Below are 12,828 nucleotides of genomic sequence, written 5' to 3' on the forward strand. Positions count from 1 at the left end.
ATTGTCCTTTATGAAGCTCTGCTCTTAAAATGGAATATATGGAGAATTGTTGGCATGTGTTTGTACAAAGCTTCAGAGATAAATTAAGGTTTTGGAAATTATATATTTAAGGAAAGTAAAAATCAGATCTAAATAGACATTTCTCCAAAGAAGACATATAGATGGCCAATAGGCAAATGAAAAGATGCTCAGCATTGCTAATTATTAGAGAAATGCAAATCAAATCTACAATGAGGTACCACTTACACTGATCAGAATGGCCATCATTAAAAACTCTACAAATAGTAACTGCTGGAGAGGGTGTGGAGAAAAGGCAACCCTCCTACACCCTTTGCCACACCCAAAAGCGTGGCAAAACTCCACCCTTTTGCGGGTGTGGAGGTTCCTCAAAAAACTAAAAATAGAGTTTCTGTATGATGCAGCAATCCCAATCCTGAGCATATATCCAGACAAAACTATAATTTGAAAAGATACATGCACCCCAATGTTCATACAGCATTATTTACAATAGCCAAGACATGGAAGCAACCTAAATGTCCATTGACAGATAAATGGATAAAGATGTAGTATATATATACAATGGAATATTACTCAGCCATACAGAAGAATGAAATAATGCCATTTGCAGTAATATGGATGGGCCTAGAGATTATCATACTAAATGAAATAAGTGAAAAAGAGAAAGATACTATATAATGTCACTTGTATGTGAAATCGAAAATATGACACAAATGAACTTATTTACAGAACAGAAACACATTCACAGACATAGAGAACAGACTTGTGGTTGCCAAGGGGGAAGGAGATGTGGGGGGATGGATGGGGAGTTTGGGATCAGCAGATGCAAAATATTATATATAGGATGGATACACAATAAGGTCCTACTGTAAAGCACGGGATAGTCAATATTCTGTAGTAAACCATAGTGGAAAAGAATATCAAAAATTTAAAAATAAAATAAAATCCAATGACAGGCAATCCAATATTGAATGTAAGTGCAAGGCATTATATGGTAAAGTTATATAATAAATATATAAATTATATGTAATATATCATAATATATGTAATATTAATGTAATATAAATTATATGTAAGAGTTAGGTATAATAAGGTTACAAATAATGAGTTTTTGGTCTCCTGACTCCAAGGAAGAGGCAGACAGGCAGAGGGAATACATTTAAGTTCTATTAGTATGAAAGATTTAGTTTCTGTTCATAGAAGAATTTCCTAAAAGTAATCTGTTACAGAAGCTTTTACTAAGGTAGGTTTTACAGTATCATTCTTTGAAATTTCCTAAAATTAAAATATGTTTGTATTCCTCTGTGGCTGTGGAAATGAGTCCATTCTAACTACCAAGTCTGAAGTCCTGGGGTCACGTTCCTGGAAGATCTGGGCTCACTTCTTTCAGGCCTATGACTGATCTAAGTCTGTCTCACAGTGGTTTAAAAGTCATTTTATGGTGGCATGTAGAGAGCCACTGCTTCAGTTAAACTCTATGTAGTTCATACATTCAAAAACAGGTTGATCGAGTGCCTACTCATTGTTTCATGTCTCACTCCTTAAGGAATTCCTGGAACATAGCTTTTTGTTTTTTCCTAATGATTGTATACGTTAATGAATATGTTACCTTGAGATGGGGCCACAAACAAAGCAGATACAAATTCCTGACATCAGGATGCTACCATCTAATGCAAGGATAGATTAACAAGTAAAGCTGAAGTATGTCTGATGAAATATGTGTTAGGAAGAAAAATCTGGGAAGAGGGATATCACGGGGAATGCCAGGAAAGCAGCAGTGCCATGGGTGGGTGTGTGCATGCCATACTAACTAGAATTTATCAGACAAAGCTTTACTGAAGGTGCCACTGTGCAAAACCCTGAAGGTTGTGAGAAACAGATTGTGAAAACGACCAGGGCCTAAAAGGGCAAACCAAGGGCTGTGGCTTTTACTATGCATGAGATGGAAAACTCACTGGAGGCTTCTGAGCTGTAGAGTGACATCACTGAGCCAAAGAGTGACATTGTATTACTTATGCAGTGTATGTCTTCATGTCTGGCTGACACGTGGGAAAAGAAACTGTGTAGAGGCAAGGTTGGCAGCAGGAGGACAGTTCGAGATTACTGTGATAAATCCAAGAAAAAGATGAAGGTGGTTTTCCAAAAAAACTTGATGCTGAGAAAGAATATTCTAAACAAAGGCTAGAATGTTTCATCTTGAAAAAAGTCTCTGTCAAGCAATTTATGTAAAACTTTAATGATACTAAGATGTTAGTGTTTTTAATCTAAGACATAGAATAGTAACGTATTTCATTAAATTAATTTTGTGAAATATGTATTTCTTTCATGTCAATAGAATAGTCATTTGGGAAGATGGCAGCTTGGAAATCAATAACATTACAAGGAATGATGGAGGTGTCTATACATGCTTTGTAGAAAATAATAAAGGGAAGGCTAATAGCACTGGGACTCTTGTTATCACAGGTAGGAAACCATTTGATTAACTTTACTTTTTTTTTTAAGTTTGACAGTGCTTAATTTCTAATGTACTATAAGACATGATTCAGCACTAAGCTTATAAGACAATCCACGTTTTGATGTTTCCATTTCAAAAGCCTTCTGTGCAGATCTCTTGTTTGATGAAACTATTCTTGGAATTTAAATTTGTAAATATCTTATTGTTTTGCACAGAGATTTCAGCTATATTGATTTTTATTTTTTAATGTACTAGATAATATGGTGTCTCATATTTTTTTGAATTGTGGTTTACTCCTTTATTTAAAAATGTATAGATCCCACACGAATTATATTGGCTCCAATTAATGCCGATATCACTGTTGGAGAAAATGCAACCATGCAGTGTGCCGCTTCTTTTGATCCTGCACTGGATCTCACATTTGTTTGGTCCTTCAATGGCTATGTGATCGACTTTAACAAAGAGAACATTCATTACCAGCGGAATTTTATGGTATGTATTTTATTTTTCATCTTATTAACATCCCAACACCCCCCATGTGTCTGCATTGCACCTGCTATTACCATAATCATGTACATGAGACTGGAAAACAGGTAAAATTTTTTCATGAGTCTCCTTATATTAATTGTAGTATTCCTGAACCTTTCTAAAAATGGCTAGCCCTGAGGATTTTGGTAGCGATATTAATCAATAAATATTCATTGTGCTTTAGGTCCACTTCCTCTTTATTATAATACAATTTTTATATTAATGTGTACTCTGCCTCATTATATCTGTACTATAGGTTCTAAGTGCCTTCACATTCATTTTAAACTAAGTAAGAGCACAGGACTTATCCTTTGTTATAGTGATGACTTTATGGCATTTATTTTATTCTTTGAGGGTAAGAAATAGACAAGCTATATATGTGGGAGGGTTTGGAGAACTAGTCCATGCAATTTTTAAAAGGGTTAAATGGCTGTATTTTAAGAATAAGAAAGCTTACATGATACAAGTCCTATAATTAAGCATAGTGGTATCGTTGTATAGAAATGAAAATAGAGGAAAAAGACTGGGAAGTAACGCAAGTATAACAACTTGCATAGGAACACACTTGTTGCACTGATAGGTCTGCCTAAATTACAGTGTATTTAAAGGGCAAATTGATCACTTCTTCTTCCAGTCTGTTCTTTAGAAAGGCAATCATTTAGGAACCTAAAGACCTATTTAGAACATATGCTTAGTCAAGAAAACTTTAATTCTAATTTTAGAAGTCAATTTTTAATAAAAGTTTGAATTAACTCAGTAGAGTATTTAAGATTTTCAAGTCCTACGAACTCTGAAGTTTGATATGTATCTATTATAATATTACGTTTTCAAATTGTCTAACTCTTTCAAAAAAATTCTTCTAGAACTTTCCGCTTTAAAAAGCCAAAACAAGTTTTCAGTCAGGTTAAGATTGTTTTTAACTGGATGGAGACATTTATTCTTAAATTTTTATTAGATAGATTCATAGAACAATTATCAATACAGTATCAATGTTTGTGCCTTCTATATGTTAACTGTAATTCCAGTTTCTTTCTTTTTAATCTAACAGATCTAGCTAAAACTGTACATCTACAGTGAATCTACTGTCTTCCAGTTTCTGACACAAATTTATACTTTAAAAATAAACAACTGGGAATTTGTAGAGAATGATTTTAACATTATACCGTGTGATATTTTTTCTTTATATATCTATTTTGATGTGCTTAATTATAAGAATGCCCAACATTAATAAATTTGGCACCATTGTCTTTAATAATTTCTTCAAATTGTGTTTTGTTTTGCAAGAAAAGCAAATACCACTCAGTTTTTACTCATTTGAAGAAAAGAAGTGAGCTAAACAGAGATTTTATTTTAAAAAAGTAGACTTTTGAATTTGCTTGATGTTATATATTGAATATTTTCTAAAATGCAACAAGCATAGTTTATACAAGTAGTTACTTATAGCTGCAGTAGAGTCTCTGAAAATAGATTTGAAGGTATAACTTACCCTAAGTTAAGCTGAAACTTCATATGTGGAGCCTCTTTATGTTCTTTAAAATAAGTTACTTTATGTTGATTGACGTAAATAAACATTTCAAAAAAGAAATGAAGGAAGGAAGGGAGGGAGGGAGGGATGGAAAGAAGAGAAAGAAAGAGAGAGGTGCGGGGGGAGGAGGAGGAGAGAGAAAAAGACAAAAAAAGAGAGAAATAAGATAAAAGAGACCCATGGCTTGAAAAAAGAGAAAAGTAAACCACTGAAAGACTAATTAAGAAATAATTATTACATTAGGTCATAACAATGTAAGAGACTTTGGTCATCACCAACTGTACTCCTTCCTTTCGTGGATGTTAGCCACAGGGGTTCAGGTTGTTGCCCCTCAGGGAAGCCAGAGCAGACCCTGACTCTGAGCCCATACTCTGGCTTCAGGGGCTCAGTTTCAGCTTCATTCCACCATATAAGAAGCATAATAACAATCAGCGGCATAAAACATACTCACTGGTTAAGTATGCAACTTCAGTGAGTAAAAGTATCAAAGACACATTTTTAGCACTTTGTAGATGGACAAGTCGATTTAACTCTGTAAATAATTAAAAAACCCAGATAAGAAATGTATTTTGAATTATTAAACTTAATTCTGCCTTTTGAACCTAAGAAAGATCTATGAAGCTTTCCCTTGCATCCTCCTTCTCTTTTAAAGCAAACTTCAAAGTCACACTTCACTGCTAAATGTACCACACAAATTTGAGTAAAACACCGTATGGGTCTGATCCACCTTTTGGAAGCCAGTACTAATGGCTAGTAATTGCTTCTGGGGTCACTAATAGAAAACTCAGAAGGAGGAGTTCTTCCAACCTAAAGCTCAGTGAATGAAAACATAACAGGGATGGCAGGTATTGGGGAAAGCAGATTCGAAGGAAGGAACACTGCTGCCTGCGTTTGTCTGTTATTCAAATTGCACTAGCAAATATGTCAGTATATAATTTCTTGGTTTTTTAAATCATGTTTTTATATTTTATTTAATTCTGGCAACATTTCAATTATTGAATATCACTTGTTCGTTTAAAAATATAGTACTGAACCCATACCACAGCAGGAATAGTGATAGGCACTAGGGTGTATAAAACAGTGAATAAGACGAACACAGGCACTGTTGAGGTCTATCCCAATGGGACTTTTTCTGCAGACCAACATTGTTGGAAATGCCTCATAGAGTAACCATGTGGTTTCCTTTATGAGAGAACTACGTGTTAGATCTGTGGGAAAGAACTTCAAGATAGCTGCTAATAAACTATGAAAAACCTAACAGTCAAACTTTTTATCTTGGGTATTGGCATATCCCAACGATCTGTTCTAAGGTGTGATAGCTTAAGAGTGAATATGGTTTGAACTTAATGCATGTTTAGAGGGTGTCTAAAATTCAGTGCCAGGCAGATCCATCTCCTTTGACCCTAAACATGGTCCTAAAGTAAATTGCTTGAGGAAATTGGATCCCAAAGATTACAGGTGGGGAATTTTGAAGTGTGTCCATATTCCACTGGAGATCAAAGAAGCCCAACTAAAAGAATTGTGGACCAACAACATGACAACTGTGGATTGAGACAAAATTCTTTTTGAAAGGGTTATCTTGAAAATTATGGATCAAACATTGGAGAAACCAAGGTGATTGGCAGTGGAAGGAATCAGAACATGTGAAATTCCTTAAAAATGTATTGACTTAAATAATTTGCCTGTGTTACACATAATAACAAAAAAACCTTTACACTTTTTGTAGGAACAAAAGACAAGCACAGGCTCTGATCCAAAATAAATCAGAGCTACCCTATGAGTTTAAAATTTAAATATAAATGACTTGGTAGCTATCACAGTTAACAAAACTGATGTCATTGTCACCATCATGTTTTAATAATTTTAATTGCTAAAAATTAATATCAGAAACTCTAATTCATGAAGAATACAGACATAAAAATTTACACTTTTAATTTTAAGAACCTAAGTTTTTATTTTCAAGTTTGGCTTCAATAATACGTTATATTCAATAATCAAGCATGCTGTGAGTTTAGCTTGCTATTCTTGATCTTGACCACCATGTGGCAACCGTGCATAAGGTTTCAAATTTCACAGCCTGACCTACTTGGAACTTGAAGCTTTATGAAATTAAACAAATTATAATATATCTATCATATATATATAATTATAATATATCTAATATATCTATATCAAATTATATCTAAGATGTGTGATTTAAATTTTTTTCTTTATACTTTTTCCAATTATATTAATATAATTATCAGGAAAAAAGTAACTATATATTTTTGAAGATGTGCATTTCTTTTAAGAATTTATAGTGACCTATAAAATTTAAATATATAAATAACATTTCTATTACATTTATGATCCTACTTTATGTAAAACTCTTTTGAATTAATTAGTTTTAAAATGTAGCTATTAATTTTAAAGTTGTAAGTAAACAATACCGATTATAGAAAAAATATTAAGAAGTTAAATATCTAACTTACCTGTCATGTTATTTATTCTTTCACTATTCAATAAATATTCACTGAGTGTTACATCGTTATGTAACTAGGGTCAGTAAATGTTTCATTTGAACTTGAATTTATGCGTTGATGTTAAGTATATATATGTATATATACATATATATATGAATTACAAATTTCATAACTTTGGAGCTTAGATACAATAAGCTTATAAGTAGTTTATCTGGCATTCTTTTATTCTGTCAAATTTATATGGCAAATACCTATATTTTTCAAGTCCAAATATAAAATGATTTCTATTTTGATTTTCCAGTTCAATAGCTACTTCCTCGTTTAGAGTAAATACAAAAGTGGAGTCATTTTACTTACCAATTTAATTTATAATCCCTTTTGTTCTATAAAGGATGTAAGACTATCTACCAAAAAATATGTATTTGTAATATATCATTTTATTCCTTTCTCATGGTGGTACCTGATCGGCAGAAATTTTTTTTCAGGAGCTATCTAACTTTTGACACCCATTTTGAGTCATTTTCCTTCAACTATTTGACAGTTCTCCCTGTCAGAGCCATTATTTTAGTTAACCACGTTGAGTTTCTTAAACTTTCTAATTCTGGTATTGCTGCTATAATACCTTTGTTTCTGTTTACAAATAAAGTTAAAATTATAGTTCAGTTAGAAGATTTTACATACCTGCTTTGAATTCATAAATATCATATGAATTGTTCAGAGGCTTTGCCACAACCAGAGCTCTAGGCTCCATTAAGCTTAATCTAGAGTCAGTGATTAAGCCTCTCTAAGTTTCAGATTTCCCCCTCTGTAAACTTTTATTAGTAATTCACTTATTTCATTCAGGTTACTTCATTGGGTTTGCAATACTGGTTACTTCATAATATTTTTGTGAGAATTCAATGAGAGAATGCCTATAAAGTTCTTGGCACAAGATCTGGCAGGTTATTACTAATACTTTTTATAATAGAGCAATCATTCTACATCGAAAATTCCAGAAGCTTTTGCCAGATAGTTTTTTTCTGGTTATAGATCTCATTTTTCATGATTGATATTTTGCACTGTTTGCTCTACTGGATACCTAGTTTGAGACAAAAGATTCTAGGTATTTCCTTGCTGAGGGCAATGGAGAGGTAATAATAGTCAACATTTTACTGAGTGCTTGCTGTTTAGCCAGCATTGGATTAAATGCTTTTCATGTATTTCTCAGGTGATCTTCATAGCAGTCCTCTATGGAGCACATATTACTGTGATTTTTTTCTCAATTTCTGAGGTGGGGAAACAAGATTTGAAACGTTAAGTAACTTGTCTAAAGTCATACAACTTACTGGTGGCAGAGAGAGGATTTGAAACCAAGGTGGTTTGATTGTAGACCCTGTGGTCTTCACCACTTGTTTCTAATCCATTGACTGGTACTCATGTCTATATCTATTTAAATAACCTCCCTCCCATTATTTGAAACACTATAAGACAGCAGTTGAACAGCAGTTCAACTCCTAACTTATTCTATAATCTTGTTTAATGAACTTTTTATGTTCAAAGTTATCCAAATTACTTTATTCTCCCTACACGATTAGAAACCTTTGCATCACATTGTAAGTCGAGTCTACAGAGTTTCAGATTGCCTAACTATAAAACTCTAGGCAGTTCTTAGTGATCTCCTTTAGAGAGATAGGTTATGTGTGTGTGTTTGCAGGTGTGTGGACATGCATTTGTTCTGACTGTATAGACAGCATTCAAAACCAAAGTAGACAGATTTCTTACCCTAAGGCTGAAAGAAAATATTAATTCTACTGAACATGTCACAAAAATGTGTTTAAATCTGAAACATGTATCTCATACTAGAAGAACAGAATTTGAACAGATGTTTTGCTTCTGTGCATGCAAAAAGAGAGAAAGAGAAGCAGTAATAAACAGAAGTCATTTTTTTTTTTGTTTCTTCAATTTCATTGGCTCTCTGTCATTATTGAACAAGAAGATAAAGATTGTCCAGAGTTATGGGGCAACAGGTTACAGCAGAAAAGGAGTGTTAGGCCATAATCCAGACTAAGACAAGAATCAAATTAGAGCTGAAGAAACAGCAGAAAACCAAGAGGGCACAGTGAGATGATGTAAGCCCTAAAATGGTTGTTCTAAACCAGGAACAATTTTTCTCCCTAGGGAAATTTGGTCATATTTGGAGACATTTTTGTTTATCACAACTGCAGGCAAGTGGTGTATTACGGGCACCTCTCTAGCACGGGTGCTGCTAAATATCCCATAATGCTGAGGACAGTCCTCCACAACAGAGAATTAACTGGTCCAAATTATCCATAGGGTCAAGATTGAGAAATGCTGTTCTCAAGGGAGATTTTTTTAAAAAAGACTTAAGAAAAAAGGGACTGAAAACTTTTAAGCATAGTATATTGGAAACAAAGAGAAGTTATATTATTTTGAGCAAATGAGAGTGCTGACGACAAAAAAAGAAATTATAAGAGGATAGATAAAGCATTTTTCAAAATAGTATCAGAAGTAGAGGATAGACTGCATGTGTTTTGTGAATTCAAGACTCTTTAAATTTTGGGAGAAAGAAAGAAATATGTGAAATGTCCCCTGACATAGTTCTGTGGTCCACACAAAACCCACAGAGGCAGGCTACCTGTGCCCAAATTGTTTCTCTACTAAGGGTAATTAACTGGAAAAGAGAGAATTCTATCATCCCTCATTCTGTCTGAACTTTCTCTACCTCCCTTTCATTACCCTAATAAAACTTGACTTACACCTAACTATCCTATTTTATTTTGCTATTTTCTAGATCATCACACTTCCAGGGCAGAGATCATGCCAGCTAAAGTTATTCTCTAACAGAGACTCCCAGAGTCTAGACTTTAGAAGCATTTGTCAAAGATAAGATTAAATATTTGGAATTAAGCACATATAGCAGCAAGTCTTTTTTTCTTCAGAAATGTACTGGTTTGGAGAAATTTCTAAAAATTCATTCAAAATTAAAGTCCCATTTGTTTTACATAGAACTCCTTGCATACTTAATCATCACTGGAATAATTATTCTGGCTCTTTATGCTTGCAAAACACAGTGTGTATATAAAATAAAAAGAAGGGGAAATAAACATATAAACTTTTGGTGTCTTAGGAATTTTATTTTATAATTTTACATTGTCAATTTTGATGTTTTATTTACTATATCACACTAGAAATATACTATTTTGTCATTAGCTCTCATATTCCAAAAAAACTAACTAATTTTTTAAAAAAACTAGTTTTTAAAACAGAACATTATCTAAAGATCTGGAATTTTGTTGTTGTTTTGCCCTTGACAAGTTATATGATCTTGGGCAAAGCAGTCAATCTGTGCCTCAGGCTTCTCATCTGTCATATGAGGAAGTTGGGCCACACCAGAAGTTTTGAAAAACAACAGCAGAAGGTTTTTAGCAGCAGAATTCTTTTTGCAAAGAAAATTTAAATTAGAACTCCAATAAATATCAAAGATGAAGGTAAAGTTGGTCTGACTGAAAAAATTGTACCCATGTTTGTGAGCATGTGTAGGAGACCAAAGCCTTAACTATAGGGCATCTCACATCTTCCTGTCCCAAAACACATCCCATTCTGATCCCTTCTTTCTACTAAGTGATCCATGAAGGTCTTCAGAACCCTAAGGCTAATGGAAACCAATTTAAAAACCATATAAATTAAACAGTGTTCAAGTTTTCTTTCAACTCAAAAATATGGGTTCTAAACCCAAGGCTTTGATGGTTTTGTCCATCTTTTAAAATGCTTAGTAGACATCGAAAAGAAAATTTCCTTCCTTATGAGTTTTAATTTAAAATGGTCCGATTGATCAAAATTGAACTCTTCAGCCATCAAAATAGCCAAATTCAGGGATATTCAACATCTCCATTGATCGAGTAAGTACGGGGTGACCTCTCAGTAATTATCCTAAACTATTTCACTAATATATTTAAGTATGTATATTTGTAATGATAATACTCATTTTCATAAGATTTTGTAAGTTATGTCTTTTTAATTTTTTTTTACATTCAGGCAAACTTAATGCTGATGCATTACTTAAAATAACACTAACTTGAATATTAGATCATATTAAGAAATTAATGTTAATTATGTTGTGTGTGATTGTGTGTCTGTGATTATTTAAGAGAATGGTTTTACCGTTTTGGAGATTCAATTTAATATTTTGACGAATGAATTACGATGGTATCAGTAATTTGTTTTTTAAGGATTCAACAATAGATAGACAGCTGGATAATTAGATAAAGTGAACATGGCAAGAAGTTTACAACTGTTGAATCTAACTGGTTAGTATATGGGTGGCCATTGTACTATTCTTTCTATTTTCTTATGTTTGAGCATTTAAATAGGTTAAAAATTAAACAAAGAAAGAAAGAAAATATAACATATTGTATTTTTCCTGTTATGAGAAAATATCCACTTTTACCTACCAAACTGTGAATCTAAGTTCAATTGTTTGACCCATGAAGCACTACTTTGGCAACAGCTTAACTTGGGGAAAACAGGTTAACTATTGAGCCTTCTACCAGTAGCTTAACTTAAAATCTAAAATTCCTTATCTGTAAAATGGAAAGATTAAACATATCTCCCTGAGTCTTATAAAAATTAAATAGGAAACATATATGTAAAGTAGCTAGCACATTGCAAGTCATCTTAAGGGCATTTAATAAGCTAGATCAGGTATTAGTAGGAGTTCATAGTAGCTACAGCAATGGCAGTAACAATAGCAGAAGTTGTAGTAGCAATCTTAATATTGATATTAATAGCAGCAGTAGTAGTATCCTATTAACGGCAACAGTGGTAGCAGTAGTGGTGGTTGTAGTTACAGTATTATTGTTTCCTCATCTCTAAAATACAGTTAAGAATAGTACCCCTTTCCCAGGGTTGTTGTTATAAGTGAATTTGCGCATGTTTTTATAATAGCCCCTGGCACCTATAAAACGCTTACTTTTTTCTTTCTTTTTTTTTTTTTTTTGCTCGTGTGTTGGTGATGGTGGTGTTAAAGTTTGCAGTTGCATCTGATGAATTTGCTACATTTATTCCTTCTTTAACCTAGGAAGCCAAAAGTAAAAAAGAAAAATGTTTATTTTTCATGGATATAGCATGTATCATACATATTTAATAATTTTTGCTTACAGGTTTCTAGAGTATTCTCTTTAAAGGCTATGCTTTCCTCCAGTCTTCCATATTTGTCTCTTCATTCTGAACTTCAATGGAACAAAAGAGATGTTTTTATAGAGCCATTATGACCTCTAAGCTTTATCTAGACCTTGTATATACTTTATGGCATATTTCTTTGTTCATTATGATTAACTGAATTTGTTAATACAACTTAGTAATTCAGACTCATTTATACTGCAGGACTGATTTTTCAAAGTTAGTTCATGGGGGAGTGGAAAGGAAGGAATAGGCATTTATATTTTGGAAGTCTTTTGATTTAAACTTGGGAAGTTTCTAAGTGGTAAACCACATATACACTTTGGAACATCCCTGAGCTGTGCTATCACAATTTCCAGTATGTGATTCAACTCTCCTCATATGAAGGGAAGCATTTTGTAATTCAGCCAAGCTGTGGTTTTTAGTGAAAATAGAGAGAGCATTCGTATCTAATTTGTGGCTAGAATGTGCTGAGAGCCATGATCTTTACTTGCTTTGTAAGCGTTCTGTCGACCACTGAGAACCTCAACTTCTCCTGAGGTATGGAAAGTGCTAGTGCCATTTATAAAAACGTCAGCAAAGCTTTTATACATACACAACTCAATTGGAAATGATATAGCATATTTTTTCTTTATTTTCCTTTTGAGGTGTTTCAGTGCCAC

General features: G+C 33.2%; 1 protein-coding gene and 1 non-coding gene across 9 annotated transcripts in view; both read left to right on the forward strand.

Annotated features, from left to right (window-relative positions):
• Positions 1-12,828, forward strand: part of CNTN1 (contactin 1) — a 377,545-nt gene that overhangs the window by 250,466 nt on the left and 114,251 nt on the right. For all 8 annotated transcript variants that reach the window (XM_004283468.4, XM_004283470.4, XM_033412353.2 and 5 more), the window contains 2 exons: positions 2,354-2,481; positions 2,790-2,965. In XM_004283468.4, the coding sequence (XP_004283516.1) occupies positions 2,354-2,481; positions 2,790-2,965 (304 nt within the window). The remainder of the gene's footprint in view (positions 1-2,353; positions 2,482-2,789; positions 2,966-12,828) is intronic.
• LOC117198030 (small nucleolar RNA SNORA18) lies at positions 5,631-5,760 on the forward strand. Its single transcript, XR_004478950.1, has one exon. It is a non-coding gene; the product is annotated as a small nucleolar RNA SNORA18 (small nucleolar RNA).

The sequence above is a fragment of the Orcinus orca genome, chromosome 11 (assembly GCF_937001465.1).
Source record: "Orcinus orca chromosome 11, mOrcOrc1.1, whole genome shotgun sequence".
In the NCBI taxonomy this organism is placed as follows: domain Eukaryota; kingdom Metazoa; phylum Chordata; class Mammalia; order Artiodactyla; family Delphinidae; genus Orcinus; species Orcinus orca.